The sequence below is a fragment of the Panonychus citri genome, unplaced genomic scaffold, assembly GCF_014898815.1.
Source record: "Panonychus citri isolate SS breed McGregor unplaced genomic scaffold, ASM1489881v1 Contig00001, whole genome shotgun sequence".
Taxonomy (NCBI): Eukaryota; Metazoa; Arthropoda; class Arachnida; order Trombidiformes; family Tetranychidae; genus Panonychus; species Panonychus citri.
The window spans coordinates 927,048-946,367 of record NW_026515406.1 but is presented as its reverse complement, the minus strand read 5'-3'; the positions used below and the strand labels follow the sequence as shown (position 1 = coordinate 946,367).

Sequence of the window (19,320 nt, the reverse complement as noted above, 5' to 3'; positions counted from 1 at the left end):
AAATATTTCGATAACTGATTGATAAATTTTCTTACTCTTTTCAAATTAATATTTTCCATAATTGAAATATTCTTAAAAATTTTTTCAATTCTCTAATTAACCGAAATTTACATTCAATTGAACCGAATAAACAATTTTCGATTCGAAAATCGAATATCAGATTCTATCTGATTATTCACTCGATATCAGATTCTATTCATTTCCTATAAGAAATCATATGTTTAACTAATTGTGTTGATTGTTTAAATTGTGCCTCCAATTGATTAGTGATTGAAAAGTGGATACAGTGTAGTTTAATTAGAATCTTAAATTGTAAATTCAACTTCATCTCCATCTCAAAGAGTCTCAGTGTTAACTGTCTTGATTCTGTTAATTTTTGTGATAATTTTTTTCTCATTTCAATTTTTTTTTTGATGTTTTCAAATGGAAATTAAATTAAATTTAATTTGGTTGTGAAAGAAAAATTAAATTTACTTTCTCTCTCTTCACATTGAATGTGGTAAATGAAAGAAAATTATTAAATTGAAGTAAATTTGATTTTCGTAGTTAAAATCTTATTGGTTGGATCACTAAATCAGCTGATGAAAAATAATTTCTCTCATTTTTTTTTACATTTGATTTTCTACTTATCATCATTTATCTGATATCTACTTAATTGTTGTCAATTGTTTTTATCGAGTGTTGATTCATCATGGATGGTAATGAATCTACACCTGATTCGGTTAATCTTTCCAATGATTTCGACACAAGTTTGAGATTAATCAAAGAATTGGACAATAGCGATTTACCAACAAACAACATCAACTATCAGGTTTGTATTTATATTCTCAACAATTTCATTACAATTAAATTGATTCTTTTTCTATTTAGAATAAAGTTAAACAGACTATCAGTCTTTTGGAACGTTCAACAGTGATGGTTAATCAGTTGAGTCTATTCAGTGAAAATGAAACGATTTCTGATGTCGCCAGTTCTTCAATCAAATATCTACTTCTTCCAGCGCTATTGGGTTATCTTCACATGAAATTAGTGACAAAGGATAGATTAGAATCTTTAATCATTGCCAATATCTATTTTAAAGATTATCTCAAAAGAATTGTATCATATGAGGTTTGTCCGATTGGAATTGATTTGGATGAGCTTGAAGATGGGGAAGAAGAAGAGGATCAACAACAAGAAGGAAATTCCAATTCAAAAGAAACAATTAAAATCGAAAAACCAAAGAAAGTGTTTACAAGTAATTCGATTGCAGAACTACAAGCAATGGGTCGCGAACGATTGGCCAAAATTGAAAATTATCGACGGCAAAAGGAAATCGATGAGAAATTGGAGTCTCTTGAACCGATTGTCAATTGTAATGATGGTGAAGATGCAAGTGATGAACAGAGAAGAGAATATTTTATTTTATTGATTAAAAAGTGGGTATCAATTGGTATCGAAGAAATGTCCAGTATCGCCAAGGAGAAAGAAGTTCTCTCATTGATGAGAAAAATGGGTGGAAAAAAAGTCGAACCCAAAGAGAAGCCAAAATCCGAACCAATAAAACCTTTTATCATAACTCGAACTGAATTACAGAAAAAAGTTTTCGGCCTTGGTTATCCAGCGATTCCAACAATGTCCATAGAGCAGTTTGTTGATATTAAGATCAAAGAAGGGGCTCTCTCGGAGCAAAAACCAGGGTAAGAACAATTTACTCTCAATCTCTGGTAATCAATGTTAATTGTATTCTAATTAACCTGATTTTTTTTTTCTCCTTCCAACAATTTAGACAAAGTAATAGTCTAATGGATTGGGCTCAAAATCCTGATATCAAAAAGCAACAAGATGAAGATGATGCTGCTATTAAGGAGAAAGCTGAAGATGAGGAGGATAAAGAAGCTTTAATTAAGGCAAGAGGGTGGGATGAATTCAAGGATGGTAAGTGATTATTAATTAATTCATTCATGATCAAATTATTGGTCTAATTAATGATTGGTAAATTAATATCTTCTTGTTTCACTTTCTTTCATTATTATTTTTAGATAATAAACGAGGTTGGGGGAATCGTTACAATCGGAGTTGATTTTTTTCTCAATTATCTAACATCTATAGATACTACTACTATTGATTGTTTTTAATTGTCGTCAAAATTTAAGTGTAAATCCAAATTAACGAATGCAATGAGATGGAGTTGAAAAAAAACTCTTTACAATGATTGTTTTTGTTTCCTTTCATCAATGAGTTCAATTAACTTATATGAGACAACAATTAGATGAGATAAATCTTGAAACCATAACATACCAAGGACAATAATCAATCAACAATTAATTTTACTTATATGTGGTGTTGCATTAATGACTATGTCAAAAGGATAAAATTATCATGATGATTTGATAATAATCAAATCAAACAATTACCAGGAGTAATTAAATGATTGACTTTACAGAGAGAAAAGTGGGAAATTTGTATGACCCTCGTGTGACCTTTGATTATCTGAAATTAGGGAAAAAAAGAGAAGAAAATATTTCAATTAAATTGTCATAAGAACTTTGGTTAGTTGATGATAGACTGATTTATTACAATCACTGTTTGTTGAATTACTCTTTTTTACCCTTAATCACTTTAATAGAAGATTTATTATCCATATTTCTATTATTATTAAAAGTGTGTTAGAATCTCATGATAATAATATAATGATTATAACCTGGTTTCCTTTAAAGTCCAATGAACTGGTTGATGAACTAACATACAATTGGAAAGCTGAATGTATAATATGACACTTTGGTGTAACTTTAATCACTCACTCACTGAGAGAAAGTTTTTTTTTAAGAGGATGTAATCCGAGAATCTCAATCAATATCAATTTAATTCAATTGTTAATTGACCATGACTTGTTGGAAATCCGTCTTCATATTTCACATTGGCAGAGTTAGAGAAGAGACCAAAAACTTGACCTTCTCTACTGTTTTCCTGTGGACCTTTTTTAAAGGGAAACGTTAATTATCACATTTCTCAGTTAATCATTATCGTTCTTGGATGGTGATGATGAGAAGAGAGAAGAAGAGGTGTTGGTTTTGGGTAGATCCGGTGTAGAATTACAATAACAAATTCTCCCTTGTGTAGGTATTTGTGTATTGAGAAGGATGAAGAATATACAATTAATCTCATCGTAAAGAGAATCACATTGTTTTTCTATGGGAAACAGATAATCAAAGTAAAACTAAACAACACAATTCCAATCGAATCAATTCAATAATCAGAGAGATAGAAATAACATTTTTTACACATGATAATACACACTAGAGATAATCAATTTTAACAACAATCAAACAATAGAATTGATTATAAATTAATCTCAAGAGAGAAAAAAAAAATGTCAAAAAGAGCAACAAGTTGACTAGATGATCGAAATCAAATTAATCTTATTCCTTTTGGGTCAATTAACTGGCATTCGATGATTGAAGTAAATTTAATTAACTAAATTGTCTAAAATTTCGGTCAACAATTAGTTTAAGATGAAGAGAAATTAAATTAAGTAAACAAAATTAACGATGTTTCCATTGGATTGGAAGGCGTTTCTTTCCGAAAAGAGAATAGAATAAAAAGAAAAGGGGAAAAGGGGAAAAAGAGAAAGAGAAAAGAAAGAAAAAAGTTAATCTCATTTTCTATTCTCTTTCCGTAACGTTAACATCTCTCTCTCTCTCTATCTTCCTAATTGTTGTTACGAAGTTAATTGTGTTTTAATTAGATTATTAAACAGAGTTTTGTACCCGGAGAATTAACTGTTAATTTGTGTTAATTGTTTACTTAAATTTCTGCTTTGGTGTTTTATTTGATTTGCTGCTTTTTTTTTCTTTTCCTTCATCGTTTGTATAAACAGGCAAACATGTTACCAGCTAATAAATCCTGTTACTTTTATTTTCTTCATCATCTTGTTGGACTCGTTACTTTTATCATATTGTTAAATGTTAATGTTAATCATTTTGTCTATGGATTACCTTCATCTTCACCTTTGTCAAATTCTACCGATGGTTCTGTAACTTTATTATCGCCATCTTTTTCTGCACAATCAGTTAATTCAATTTCCAATGAAACCGTTGAAAATGTTTCTTGTGAAAGTAGAAATTCAAGTTGTTCTTCTTGTGTTAAATCTAAAAAATGTTTCTACTGTTACTCAACCAGTTCATGTTTACCCTTTAACCTTAAATTGTCTGGTTGTTCATCGGTTAAAGAAACTGCTTATGGTACTTGTTTGGTTAAATTTAACGTTCTTGCCATTTCTCTTGGTTCCATGGCTGGTGTAATTCTTCTTACAATTGTGATCACTTGCTGTTGCTGTTGTAATTGTCAACGGAAAAGATCAGGCTGGGAAGTAGATAATCAAAAAGAAAATCTAACCATGCGAGGGTCTGTTATCCGTGATAATGCTTTTGCCAAACGAGAGGAAAGACAAAGGCGAGTGGATGAGATCAAACGGAAATACGGAATTCCGGAGAAAAAGTATAATCGCTTTTAAAAGACACCCACTTATGCACTCTATGTACATTTCACCTCCACCATCTCTACAATATTATCATCACCTTTATTCATTACTCTTCAAAAGTTTCTTTTTTCAGTGTTGAAAGTAATATGTCTACACCATCAGTATAATTATAAACCGTGTGTCTTTCCACTCTTGATAATTTTCACTTTTTCTCTTTTATCCTAAACACCAATGTAATATTTCATCTTTCCTTTTTAGCAATATCGTCACGTATCATCAGCTTTTTTGTTTCGTCATTATGCCCACCACCATCATAATATTCAGGAGCTTCAAGTCCATCTCTTTCTCTTTCTCTTTCTCTTTCCCTATCTCTCTCTCTCTCTCTTTCTCCCATTTTCTGTAATCTAATTCATTTATTCATTCATCCATCTCTTAATATCTCATCTCATCTCAATCTATCGAAAACTCCCCTCTATCTCTTGTTTCTCCTCTGTTGTATCCTTTTTTTTCTCTCTCTCTCTCTCTTCCTCTCCCTCGTACTACCTTCTCTCTCTCTTCTGCCATATTTAATCATGATTCAACATTATTCTTGTTTTATTCTCACTTTCGTTTCTTCTTCTTTCTCTCCTCATCTCTTCATCTCCTTCTTGTCTCATTGTTATTGTAAATAGTGACAATGATGAAGCTCAAATAATTTTTCTTGCATATCATAGTGACCTTTGAACTTGACTTCTTCTATTTATATTAGATGACAGAGATTTCGAAGAAAAAGAAGAAGAAAAAAAAGAAAAGAGATGGAAGATAGATCTAACCATTGATATATTCTTCTTGTTTATATTCCACCTTTAAGAAATTCGGCAGATTCTTAACAAAAACTTTATCTTCCCTTCTCTTCCTCCTATCAATTAATTTCTTTCCCTCCAGCAATTAATCACTTTGTTTATTGAATTAATTTCTCTTCTATGATAACCATCATTAGGATATCTTATAGATATATGATAGTGTGTTTACCTCAGTGATAAAGTTTATTGTGTGTATTAAGAAACAAGAAGATGAAAGAAAAAGTTAATTATCATCCTAACTGTAATTTTATGTTATCTCATAATATATATAATTGCAGTTCAATTAATTTCACTAAAATTAATTCCTGTTAATATACAGATGAGGATGAACCCTAATAACGTTATCAACTGAAGCCACACACAAACTCATGGGATCGTTTTTCAATCATTATCATCGTAAACACAATCAACATCCTCCCACCTTAATCAACCTCCTAATCCTCCCTTTTTGTTAATCATTGTAATCCTATTCAACCACCTCGTTAGTTACCTTGTTAATGAGAAAAATTGAGATTAATCTTTTTAGCTCAGCTTCAAATAATTGATGTAACCATGCAATCGCCATGATTTTCACCACGTTACCTTCCTCACTCTCTCTCCCTTCTTGAAAACTCTGCGTGAAAACTAAAGCAATGCTGGTTATGGATGAGATCTCTGGTCATAAACAAACAATTTCGAGTTTAATTAGCACAATTGTTTGCTTGGAAAAACAAACAATCACAATTAAACTAATTGTATCTCCTTTTTTTATATTTTTATCTCCCACTAACAACATCACCAATTCACTAATTAGACATTTCAATTAATTTTTCTATTAATTATAATTGATTTAGAAAATTGTACATAGAAACTTATCCCAATTGTAAATTATACCAAAAAACAACAACAACAATTAACTAACTCCACACATACAAAATCAAAAACCTTTCTGGTTATTAATTAATCAATTGATTTTAATAATAAAAATGGCAAATTACATCAACAACAATAATTGATTAAATTGGCAGTTAAATTGTTGATAACATGATAAATATTAAGGCACTTTGATTACTATTAACAATAACTGAAGATAAATAATTGTATCAATTGAAATTGACAATCGACAATTTATCAAACAAAAAAGTTAATCAATTGGACTGGTTGTCTAAATTGTTATGATAAAATTGAACTAAACGATTTTGAGGAAAACAAAAATAATTAGAATTAAATTATGATTCTAATTATAATGATAACGATTATGATGATTGATTGATCGATTGTAATTTAAGTAACAATTTAGCTAATTGTCACATCTCTAGTTACGAATCCTTTTCTTAGGCTGATCGCTTTTCGAGCCTCAACTAAATTAAGACAAGTTTGTGATCGATTGGTTGATGCACATCGACAAAGATAATCACTAAATTGTGGTAAGCAAATTGCATTATTCGGACATGGATTCGACTGACCACAAGGTGGACCCGTGTAATCAGCGATGTTATTAACGGTTGTTGATCGATCAATTAAATTGTCCCAAATTTCACCATTAACGACGATCCGTTGGATCGCACCATTGAGACCTGCGACTGTCGTTCCGATCACTTCTCGATTGATATTAACACTTTCGGGTATCCCACCAATGTACAAGGGTTGATCGAGATTTAGTTCACTTAGTCCACCCTATTGATTGTTACGATTATTAATTTTCCAAGTTAATTAATTGTTGCTAATTCTCTTACCTTGGCTTGACCATATTCTGTTGAACTATCGTCGAGTTGAAGTGTCCCTTTTGTCCGATCTCTTGTGATCCGAACTGAATGCCAATCGCCCGAAGATACTTTTCGCTTTGATCTGGTGACGATTGTTTTTATAATTAGATTAATTTAGTTGATTATAATTGATTAGCTTGGATTTTGGTACTTACGTTAAGGTTATCACTCCGCTAATGATTTTTATTCGGTAGTTGGGTTGATTGGGAGAGGAGAAAAAAGTTAATTGTGATTCTATTTGATTAGATTTTGGGTTGATTACCTGACGTTCGGTATTGTGCTTCCTAAATTGTACGAGAATTGAATTCGAGAGTCGACAATGTTCAACGAGACAAAATCTCCACGCGATTGGATTGAATTCTGACCATTGTACAGTAAAAGGCCATTTGAGTCTCGAGTTAAAAACCAAACTTCGATCACGAAGGATTGGGCTACATTTGAGAGCGCAGGTAATATCATATAAGAAGTGGACCAAAAATCGGGTACAAAAGCGTTTTCAAGTTCACGTGGTACTAAAATTAGAACAGAATAATAAATGATTATCTCGATTCTGTATCAAAATTTACTGAATTGTTTAACATTCGATTGACTTACTTTGAGAGCAAATTTTACCCGATTGACCTTGAGGACAAAGACACGAGAAACCACCGCGAGGTAGTAGAGTACAAGTCGACCCTTTGATACACGGGCTCTCATTCAGACAAACGTCCATTTTGACCTCACAATTTTTACCCGTAAATCCAAGTGGACATAAACACTCATAGGAGCCGAAACTCGATCCAGCCTCAGGTAAACAGGTTCCACCATTTGAACAGGTATTGGACAAACAGGGCATCTCACTGCAATCGTGAATATCGGTCACTTTGATAAGTTCCCGAGATCCGGGGTAAGAAAGGTCAACATCTTTCCGCCCAATTCGGAAACTATGAAGGCACCCAATGAATCCTTCTTTGACTCCGATATTTTCCAAGATTTTACTGTTTAGACCTGGAATTTGGCCGATGTACAAATTTTCCGCTAAATCGAGACTTTTAAGATCACCTTCACTGGCCCCGGCCACATCATCTTGCCCTTCGACGGTCAAAATACCGTCTTTAAGGTATCTTTTTGCAACCAGTTTGACCAATTCTCCCAATTTGATCGGTTTACTCGAATTAAGAATGACCTTTCCCGATCCGAGGTCATACCGAAATTCAACAAAACCTAAAAGAAGCACAATTCAATTGATCAAGATTACGTTAATTCATGGACATTTTTATTTACCTTTTCTTATTGTGAGTGAGACAAAATCACCGTCGCCGGTTCCTGTTTGTCCGTTGTAGAGTAAAATTCCTGATTCTGAATAGGAAATGAATTCCATTTCGATTGAGAGTCGGGTGTAGGCCTGAAGTCGAGGTAGCTCAATATGAGAATCGCCAACAAACGCTGGTAACTTTATGGGCTTCATTGAAACGGTCGGTGTTGCACTGGTTGTTTGTGGACTGACCTGCTCGGAAAAGCTCAAGGACAATTCACGAGTTGGCTTATCGGTATCTTGTAAGGTTGTTTTGAACATTGTTGATCGGCGAGCGGGGCCTTGGGTTACTGAATCATCATCAGTGGACAATGATGAAGGAGGAGATGTGAAAGAGGTAAAAGAAGATGAAGACGAAGACGAAGGTGGACCTTGAGAAGTGCGACATTGTCCATGATGGACAAGGTTAATTTTTCGCTGCATTCGACAGGCGAAAAATTTCATCTGACATTCGGACAGGTAGGTACTTCCATCGGAGGCACAGATGACCTGCGATGTCCGTCTAATCAAATGACCAGGGCCCAAAGTGACCTCTGGACATCTCATGGCACAGATACACTGAATACCTTTGTCAGGATTCTCTACACAGGTCGAACCGAAGCGACATTTCATATCAGCACATGAACCGGAGTAGAACTTGATCAATGAGACTACGAAAAGAAAAAGATAAATTAAATATTAATGAAGAAAAAAGTTCTCAAAATTATTTTCTCTCTTTCGAAATGACCATTTCTCACCATGAATGCACCCATGTTGGTCAAGAATCGTTTCCTCAGGGCAAACGTTACACTTCATACCCTGTAGTCCGTGTTTACAGACACATCGACCGGTCATTTGCTCCTAATTAAAAAGATTTACTCTCAGTTAATTTGCACTCTTCGAAAATTTTCCCTTCGATACTTACACAATCATCTCGAACTGAACCATTCATATTACATGAACACGCTAAAGAAAAACAGATTTGAAACATTATCACCTTTTGAATTGTTCGCAATCAAGTAAATTATTAATACTCACGAATACAACCACTGTTTCCCTCTGAGATTTTATGAAGTCCCCAATAACCTGGTTCGCATCGGTCACATTGAAGGCCACCTAAATTCGAGGAGAGATTGGAATTAGAATTCACTTTGAACATAAATCGGCGGTTCGATTAACTTACCAATTCCAACTTTACAGTGACATTGTTTGGTTACTGGATCACAAGAGGATGAGTACGATCCCAATTTGTTACAGTTACAGACCGATGGACATCCAGCTTGGTCAGCACCTTGAGCGGAAGTGACCCCGTCCGAACAACAACCATAAGTCGAGTCGGTGCAACTTCTTACTAATGCAATCTCTCTGCAGCATTTAGCAAATCGTGAGCTCTTGTGACAATAGCTGTTGGGTGGACATTGTCTCGATTCGGGTCCATCGCCACAATAATATTCTCGACCTGTGGTCGGATTAATCAGGGGAGGCTCACCCTCGCATGGTAAAAGTTTACTATCCTCACAGAGACGATTAAGAGCTGGTTGAATTTCCTGTTGACGTCGACATGCCTCTTCTTGGAGTTTACACTCGTTCTCATAGAGACGACCGTCTGACCCACAAACGGACTCATCGGGTGTCGAAAGTGTCGGACATTGGTATGAACAAATACAGTGTGGGACACCCTCAGAATCGTAATCACAGACTCCACCGAAACGGCAAGTATTATGATCACAGGTTTTAATATAACCAATTCCAGTTCCAACTAAAATATTTCATCGTAATCATATTAATAACTTATCAAAGGCCATTCTTTGGTGTTACTTACTACTTTCGGGTCCACCCTTATCTTGACATTCCCCGTAAAAGGAGATGCCAAGTTCAATGTTTTTCTGACAAGCGTTGATCCTCATTTGACACTCGTTCACATAGGTCAGTCCATCGGTTGAACAAACGGGCTCATAAGTTTGTGGACATTCCGATGGACAGACACAAAGACCAGCCTCACATCGAGCTCCATATTTGCAATGGACATTGAAACAAATGTCACACGGACCTTTAGAAGCGATGGTCAAGAATTCCTTCTTGGTGCAAGAGGCTAATCGAAGTTCACACTCGTTCGCATAAGAAACACCATCTGATCCACAGATTGGAGATTTGATCTGAAGAAGAGAATAAAACAAAAATCGAAGAAAAATGAAAATCGAAATAATCAAAACTCTCTAAATGGTCACTTACATGTGGACAGTTGTTTGGACAGATACATTTTCCATGGCCATTGGAATCGATTTGGCAAACAGAATGATAATCACATTTGATGCCTTCACAACCATCTATTAGAAAAGACAAAATAAAAGTGACCTTAGAAAAAAAAATCGATAGCCAATTAAGTCTCTACTTACTACAATATCCTTGAGAAGTGACTTTTAATGACTTTTGTTGTTCGCAACTTTCCCGACGCAATTTGCACTCATTAGAATACGATATCCCATCGGATCCACAAACTGGTTTGTACTCTTCAGTGCATGAAGGGCACTCGCAGGTTGGCTGGGAATTTGTTGATTGGACAACACAAATCGATCCGAATTCACATTTAAACCCATTACAAGCTCCGTCTTCACCTGATGAAATGAAAAGGTAAGAAAGTGGTTCGAAAAACATCAATACGAAAAATAAGATTTTCAATCGATCGGCAGGTCAAACACTCACCACAAAGCCCTTTGTAAATTAGTGTCACATTTTTGTGGAGTAAACAAGCTTCACGACGCAGCTCACAGTCTGAGTCATATGTATGACCATCGGAACCACAAACGGGACTCATGATCTGTGAGCATAATGGAGGGCAGACACAACTGGCGATTCCATAGCGATCAATGTCACACTCTTGGTAAACATTACACTTTAAACTTTCGCATGGGTTTACCGCTGATACAGAAAGGAAGAGAGAAAATATCGGATTAGATGGAAATCTAACAAGTCGAAAGTCACAAATTCTTACCTCGCCCAGATCCACATTCGCCATTGTACAAAATTCGAAGACTTTTTCGAGCCTTACAAGCCTCAACTCTAAGAATACACTCATTGGTATAAGTTTTCCCATCGGAGCCACAAATGGGTTTGAATTCTTGTGGACAAATAGCATTACAGCGACAGATCGGATTTCGATTATCATCAAGTTGACAGATCTGAGAGGCTGGACACTGGACTTCATCACAAGGATCTGAAAGAGTTGATTAAAATGAGAAATGATTGAATGTGAAAGTCTCGAATTCGATAAAAAAAAACGCTGATGATTATCTTACCGCATTTTCCTTGAAATTTAACGGTAATTTCTTTACTGGAATTACAAGCCTTCCGTCGTAGTTCACATTCATTTGGATAATCTCGACCATCGGAACCACAAACTGGCCTTGAACCAACGGAGTCTCCATAAGTGTAACACTTTTCGGGGCAGACACATTCCGCTCTTTTACCATCCTTGGTACGAATACATTCAGCGCCGAAGGAGCATTCAAGTGACCTGCAAGGATCTCCGCTGATCGACGTAAATTTATAACAAGCTTGCGATGAATAGATCGGTAAATGACCCAAGGTCAAGAGAAGACCGAATGAGAAGAGGACGAGAAAATTTTGATAGCAAATCATTGAACTAATGCAAATGAATTGTAAATTGAACTTAATTAAAAAAAATCACAGTTAAATTAAATAAATCGATGATTCGAATTCATTTTAATCATGAGAAAACAATTAAATAAAATACTAATTACTGGAAATAAAAATAATCACAATCACAGAAATGAAAAACATTGAATAAGATAAAAAAATCTTCTCACAAAATCATAGTTAAAGGTTCAATTAAATGACCAAAATTTAGATTGGTGATTATCAAGGAAACATATCGACATGACAATTAATGATTAGTGAATTTTAATTTCCAATTAGATGATACGATTTCTCAACTAATTGAAGGTTGAAAGTCGATTGGAAAATGAAAATAAAGGAGTGAAAATAGAAGATTAGAAAAAGGAAAAGGATGAAAAAAAGATGCGGATGATTATTGATCAGCAAGATGGTGAGAAAGTGGGAGTTGAGTTGATACAGGGAGTGAATATCAAGCAATTCCATCTATTGGAATTATCGAGACACTCCAAGTTCTAAAAAGTTCTAGATCCTCGAATATGTGACTCGATCATCTCATCGAACTTGCTAATCACAAAGATAACCTTTTTCTCAGCGATTTGATTAACTAATTGAAACATTTTTCTCATAAAATAAAATTATCAGATATTAAGGATAAATTATTCATTCTTATCAAATGAATTGTGATAATTATTGACAGATTGTTGAAAATTCCCAATGATTATCATTAAATAAATATTTTAATGACTAAATTTCATCTTATATTATTACACCATTATTTTTTTTGGTTTTATATCATCATTATCATTAATTATATTAATCATTAACTCAGAAGGAATTATTTACAAATAATCAATAGTATCAATATGAACATGACCCTGTGTTTATGATTAATTAATTTTTTACAATTAAAAATTGAGGATATGGGAATTTAGGTATTTGCTTTTGTTTTCATATATCACATTTGATTATATTATCTTTCATTTCTGAGAGTTTGGAAAGAGTTAATTAAAATATAATAATAATGATAATGATTTTATAATATAATTAGGATTGATGATTTGTATATTTAATATAACTGTGTATCCATTTTGGTTAATTGGTTGGTTGATTTGTTGATTTCTCCGATTTCTTATTGGTGGATTTTGGTTGCACTTTAACTTTTGTATGGATACTTAAAGGGTTGATATAACAGGTAGAAAAATTAATTTAAATCATCTAATACATGATTTGTAAAACAATTAAAGTTAATCACTTTGGCTAATTGTTTTCCAGACCATCAGAATGTTTTTGCTTGATTGCATGCGAGTGTCGACCACAAATTATTTAATTCATTTTCTTCATTCAAACTATAAACTCAATCTCCAACAATTTCGTAAATTTTTTTCTTCTTCCTACTTCGACTTAATTTCGGCCTTAAATGTAGGACAATACTCGACGAATTTGATTTCTCTGATGAACCTTTAGTTTCATCGACATTTCCTCTAGTTGATTCTTGACTGTCCTCCGTTAATTCAACTCGAGATGAGATTTTCTTAGCAATTGACCCTAAACGAATTAAAAAAAAGAGAGAGAAAATGATATTGATTAGTTATTAATTTTTTTGTTGATCAAATTTATTCAATGATGTTACCATTGGTATCGTTGGCAAGTGATGTTGAAAGATTTACTATTTGCCTTCCTCTTAATATCTCCGGTGTACCATGAGCACTGCCCAGATGATTGTCCATCTCGGTCCGATTTAACGTTTGATAGGCACATTTTTTACACTTCAAAACTTCATAACCAATATGAACAATCAAATGTTGAATGAGAAGTGATTTTGTTTTAAATTGTAAATCAGGGCAATGATTACACCGACGTGTAATTAGATTGCCAACCTTTTCAAGCTCTTTGTATATTGATTCGGTTATAATTGTTAAATCAAGTGAATCTCTTGACCGGTGGTGATGGTGATGATGATGGTGGTGATTATGGGAAGTTGAATCCGTTGTCAAATTGTAATTACTTTTTTCCTGATCATCGTCTTGTTCATCATCATTATCATCATCAGGTTTGGAACATTTTTTCTCATGTTGATTTTTACTATCAACCTTGATGAAATATTCACCACAATTATTGATACAGGAAAAAATGATCGGATTAACTCGTCGAACTTTTTCCTGATTCGATGAATTGGTTCCAGTCTCTTTCTTATTATCAATTTCCAATGAAGATTTAGATCGTAAATCTGTTAATTGATTAACCTCACTTTCATTATTTTGCTTGTGATTGATTGTTAATTTAATTGCTTCCGTTGAAGATGCTGATGAACATTTTACCGATGAAGATGATGTAGAAGAAGATGATGAAGATGAAGATAATTTGTACTCTTCTTTCAATGTATCACAGTTTTTTCTCTTCAAATTTTTACCAACCTTAACAATCACTGGCACAGCTTTCAGATTAAATGGATTATCTGGATTAACTTTATCTTCACTATCATCTTCTTCATCATTCTCATCATCACCTTCTCCTTCCTCTTCCTCGTCTTCTTCTTCCAGATTTTCCATGGGTGGTTGTTCAGCAATCGGGTTATCAATCAATTCATCTTCATCTTTGACCGTTTCCTCTCCATTTTCATCAGATTTAACTTCCGGATAGGCTCGCCTTTTAACCGCTTCCCTTAAAAATTTGACCTGAGTTTTACCCTTTCGATGGACTTGGATCATGTGACGGGTGGCATTGAATAGCTGTTTAAATGTTAAACAACAAAAAGGACAGGGATAAATTAATCGTTGAACATTGTGAATCGTTTGAATGTGAACATTTAACGTCTTTTTCGAGCTAAATTTCGAGGTACACATTGAACAAGGAACAGTGGAAATGGGTGAAGGTTTTGTTTCATATGTATCGTCAAAGGTTTTTGGTTTATTACGATTAGATGGATGTTCACGAATAGAAGAAGATGGAGAAGAAGATGATGAAGATGTTGATATAATTAGTGATTGTTGACTTGCCTCTTTGTTATTAATGGTTATTATATCCTCATCAACATCAATTGATTCATTATCCATTTCACTGTTAACTTCAGAAGGGAAAGTTTCACTCATATGGGAACAGTCACCATCATCTGAGACCAAGGAGGATATTGACTGAGGATAACTAACAATTTCTTGTATATTTGATTCACTTTCTTCACCAGCAACTGGATGATTAGCATTTTCATCAATATTAAAAACAACACAAGTTGTTGAAGTTTTTACTATTGGCGTTGTTATGGTTTTGATTGTTGATGTGTTGCAAAGAGTTGTTGTTGTAGTTGTTGCATTTATCGATGAGGTGGAAATAGAATTTACAATTTCTTTAACTGGATTATCTTCAATTTTACCATTTGGACTGATAACCGACAATGTTGATCTTTGTTCATTTTGACTATTATTTGGAACATCATCAATATTCATTGATTCTTTAACGATGGTTGATTCATTTTTTCTTCTGAGTTTTTAAAAACTTTTATTCCATCAATTTCATCATCAGCTTGAGGGATTGTTAATTGATCCACCTTTGGTGATGACTTCTCATGTAACAGCTTGTTAACACACGATTCCAAGTGTTTACGTTTAGAAGCAACAACTTCAGGTTTAACTTTTTTCGTAACAATACAACAATCAATTTCATCTGCTGTTGATGGTTTGCTTTCTTGAACAGAATTGATTAATAATGGTGATGGTTCATCTCGATGATCAATTGGACCAGCAAAGGTAGTTTCTTGTTTCCTTCGGTTTCTGGCCTTTGTTGTTGTTGTTGTTGGTGGTGGTGGTGTATGTAGATCACTTTTAGTCTTGTTATTAGCTCTTTTTGTAACATTTTCTGGTTCAATTGGAACATTTGATTGAAAATTGGCTAAGATAAAATCATCATCTTCTTCAGGTAATCCACGTGTTAAATGTTTATCGTCAAAAAGCAACATACTCTCACATTTATGGTCTTTACAATAATATCTTTTGTGAGATAACAGGTTAGCCAAACTACGGAATAGATTTCGACATATTCGACATTCATAGATTATGTTACATTCATTTAAAATAATATCTTTTATCTCGGGAGTTCCATTGTGAACACATTGTAAAATTTGGCGAACATTTTTGGTACCTAAATTAATAGGTTCTCTGATAAGGGAAACATCATGGCGATGCTTGTCAATTGGTCCTGAATCATCAATGAAAAGACCACAGTTTGCACAGATACAGTTACATCTATGATCACCAGAATCTTTTGATTTTTTCATTTCCTTGGCACTTTCTTTACTACTGGTTGTAGTAGCAGCAGCAGCGGTGGTGGCGGTGGTCGGGGTGGTGGTGGTATTCCCATGGTTTCTACTGTTTCCTCTTGAAGTTGAAGTAGCTGATGATGTTGATGATCTAGTTTGGGTTCTACATCCATGCATATTAGAATTGGAGCTTCGATTTGGACTATAGCCATGTTTCAATTTGATCTTAAAATTATTGTTTCCATGCGAGGAAGATGTTGATGGTTTAACTGTCCTACTAGCAGATGATGTCCGAGTCAACCTATTGGACTTATTGGCTGGTGGATCTGTTGTTGATACTATTTTGCACTTCATCTGTAACAGAAAACCAGGAAAAGTCTGGAAACCTAATCAATAAGAAATTAAAGTAAACAGAGAGACAGGGAAAGAGAGAAGAAAATTAGACCATCGTCATTAATGGAAGAGAACACAAGAAGGAGAAAGAAAGAAAAAAAAAGAAAGGGACAAAAGATGAGAGAGAATGAGAAAAAAAAGATAATGAAAGTAAACAATACGAGGATTTCAAAAACGTAGATGTTTCTCTCGGAGAATCAACAATTAGAGAATTGTTATAGAATTACCTGTACATCGATAAAGGTAAATAGACAAAGGTAACAAAAGAAACACACTGACAATGAGAAAAACAAAAAGAAAACCTAAAAAAGTGACTTACTTTTGATGAAGAATGAGATTGAGACTAGTGTGTAGTAGATGTCTTGTTATTGTTGCTATTACACTGGTGGCGATGCGAAGGCCTGAAGATGAATTGTCCACAGGATGGTAATTGATTAAAGAGATAACTTATTGTTGGGATTAAAATTTTTGATTAGAAATAATCTAATCGAAAAAAGAAAAGAGAAAAACCGAAAGAGAGAGCAGAAAGAACAAGAGAAATGTCTTCCTGGTGGGTTAAGGTGTATGTGTGTCACATCTTGAGTTAATTGTTGATTTGTCCGATGAAAAGCCTAAAATAAATGAATTAATTGTTAGTTGGATGTTGGAGTAAACAAAATTTAACAGAAAAAAAGTGTTACCTTTCAATTAATTAGAACAATTAATCAGATGAATTCATGGATTTAAAAAAACAACTTAAGTTGAGATGGAAAAAAAATTCAACTGAAAGTAGAAAGAAAAAGCGACAGAGAAAAAGAAAGAAAATAAAACTCAAAGTGAGAGCAAAAATGGAAATGAAAGATAGAGAAATAGAAAGAGAGATTAACAGATAGAAAGAGAAAAAGAAAGAGAAAGAAATGAATTGCAACCTTGAGAAGATTATTATTTGGATTGAATGGTTAATTAAAATGAGGAATCAGATAATTAAATATTTAATGATCGATTTTTCGTAAAAAAGGGAAAATCAATCAATTACTCCAACAACAATTAAGAATATCAAATGTAATTAATACTCGAAGATTCAAATTTTATTACAACTCGAAACTTCAACTAATTGAACCAAAGATAATCAACAATTAGTTTAAACAGAATTGACAATTAAGATGTTGACAGTCACCTAATTGTATTCAGTTGATCAATGAAACTTTTCATTTGAAAAGAAAATCAATCAGAGACTTGATTGTTTTGAGAAATTGTGAACAATTAGTTTTAATTGTTGTTGAAAATTTAGTAAATTCAGTAAACAGAATTACTAATTGTTAAGGTTAATCACTATGACGACCAATGTTTTGAATTAACAAAAAAGGTTAACCCAAACATTGGGAATTTTTTTTTCGATTCTTGACCAAATTATCATCTGATTGTTTTCTCATTATCTTAATTGTCGTGTCTCTTTGATTGTGTAACTATGTGTTAATTGTTGTTGTTTAGATGATCAAAATTGGTCGAAATGATTAGTGACATTGAAGATAAATTTCTTCGAATGAAAGAGGAAAATTTTTCTCTAAAGAAACAAGTAAATGAGTCGAACAATAATATTAAACTATTAACCACTCGATTGAATAGATTACTCGAAATGTCCAAACGTTCAATGGTCAATGAAAAGAATAATAAGAAAGTGGTCAGTTTGGAAGAGTCGATTTTTAATCTTCAATTGAAAATCGGACAATTAGAGAGTGAGAATAGGAAATTACGACAAAGAAGTTTAGTTTACAAACGAAACTTGATGTAACTCGAAGGCGACAATATCGATCGATGTACTCAAGTGTACCCTCTCGAACGGACTCTGGCCTTGAATGGATTAACGATACGAACTCGACTCACTCAAATCAACAGTATATCTCTTCACCAAAACCATCTTCAGCTCGATTAACTGTCCACCATCGGTCATCTTCAACAATATCACTTAATCGGGTTACATTTAATTCACATCGTAACTCAGCTGATCAAACAATTGGACGTATCGCCTCAGGCAATCAAATTAAATCGCTTGATGGTGATTCTCTGACAAGATCACTTACAACCTCTGGTAGTAAATCGGCTAATAGAAAACGAAACAATTCTGATCATCACAATTTACGGGACAGTTTAATTGACAATGATGAAGATCATCATCACCACAATCATCATCATCATCATCTTAAAGGTAACGGTCTTGGTGGTAAACATGATTTTATCCTTCAATTGTTGAAGGAAACTCAGGATGAAATCGGTCGACTTCAGGAAATAATTATCTTACAACAACATTACATTGATAGTTTACAGGTTGATTTAAATTCTAACGGTAAATCAACCATGAGCGACCTGATCAAAGTTCCCAATCAAATGGTCAGCGAAACTCATTCAAATGGTCCAGCAATTGAATCTACTCAGATTACCATGGAGAAATCATTATCAGCTGAAGTTAATGATGAATCTTTGATTGTTGATGATAAAGAGATTTCATCAGGTTCTGTTTCTGATGATTATCAGAAAATGTTACAAGTATTTAAATTGTCTGATTGTGGTGATAAATTTAATCTTGGTTCATTTTCATCAGCTACAACCAAAGGGATTCCAAGTGAGATTATCCGTCATGTGGAAAAATTGTCAACTGAATTAATTGAATCACAGAACGTGATTAAATCTTTGCGTTCGCAGTTGATTAAAGACAATTTCGCCGCAGCTAAAATTGTCGAAAT

The 19,320-nt window shown here is 33.7% G+C and overlaps 4 protein-coding genes across 4 annotated transcripts; 2 read left to right on the top strand and 2 right to left on the bottom strand.

Moving 5' to 3' along the window:
* Positions 1-228: 228 nt before the first annotated feature.
* On the top strand, positions 229-2,283 carry LOC128397942 (immunoglobulin-binding protein 1-like). Its single transcript, XM_053358740.1, has 4 exons — positions 229-811; positions 871-1,679; positions 1,769-1,917; positions 2,022-2,283. Exons 1-4 carry the CDS (start codon positions 692-694, stop codon positions 2,060-2,062), a joined length of 1,119 nt encoding a protein of 372 aa, XP_053214715.1. The 5' UTR covers positions 229-691; the 3' UTR covers positions 2,063-2,283.
* Positions 2,284-3,663: 1,380 nt separating this feature from the next.
* LOC128397967 (pituitary tumor-transforming gene 1 protein-interacting protein-like) lies at positions 3,664-6,295 on the top strand. The gene is made up of 2 exons (XM_053358771.1): positions 3,664-4,479; positions 5,624-6,295. Exons 1-2 carry the CDS (start codon positions 3,866-3,868, stop codon positions 5,625-5,627), a joined length of 618 nt encoding a protein of 205 aa, XP_053214746.1. The 5' UTR covers positions 3,664-3,865; the 3' UTR covers positions 5,628-6,295.
* On the bottom strand, positions 6,283-12,580 carry LOC128397934 (agrin-like). The gene is made up of 16 exons (XM_053358726.1): positions 11,619-12,580; positions 11,315-11,536; positions 11,026-11,241; positions 10,719-10,937; positions 10,555-10,649; positions 10,145-10,478; positions 9,506-10,081; positions 9,361-9,438; positions 9,248-9,288; positions 9,081-9,183; positions 8,313-8,993; positions 7,644-8,252; positions 7,312-7,561; positions 7,205-7,222; positions 7,020-7,131; positions 6,283-6,960 (listed from the first exon to the last, which is right to left on the bottom strand). Exons 1-16 carry the CDS (start codon positions 11,959-11,961, stop codon positions 6,580-6,582), a joined length of 4,278 nt encoding a protein of 1,425 aa, XP_053214701.1. The 5' UTR covers positions 11,962-12,580; the 3' UTR covers positions 6,283-6,579.
* Positions 12,581-12,793: 213 nt separating this feature from the next.
* LOC128397988 (zinc finger protein 800-like) lies at positions 12,794-17,415 on the bottom strand. Its single transcript, XM_053358793.1, is given in 5 exon segments — positions 12,794-13,503; positions 13,589-15,390; positions 15,393-16,593; positions 16,920-17,211; positions 17,281-17,415. Coding segments are annotated over 3 exon segments (3,162 nt in total). The 5' UTR covers positions 16,562-16,593; positions 16,920-17,211; positions 17,281-17,415; the 3' UTR covers positions 12,794-13,312.
* Between the last annotated feature and the right edge of the window lie 1,905 nt (positions 17,416-19,320).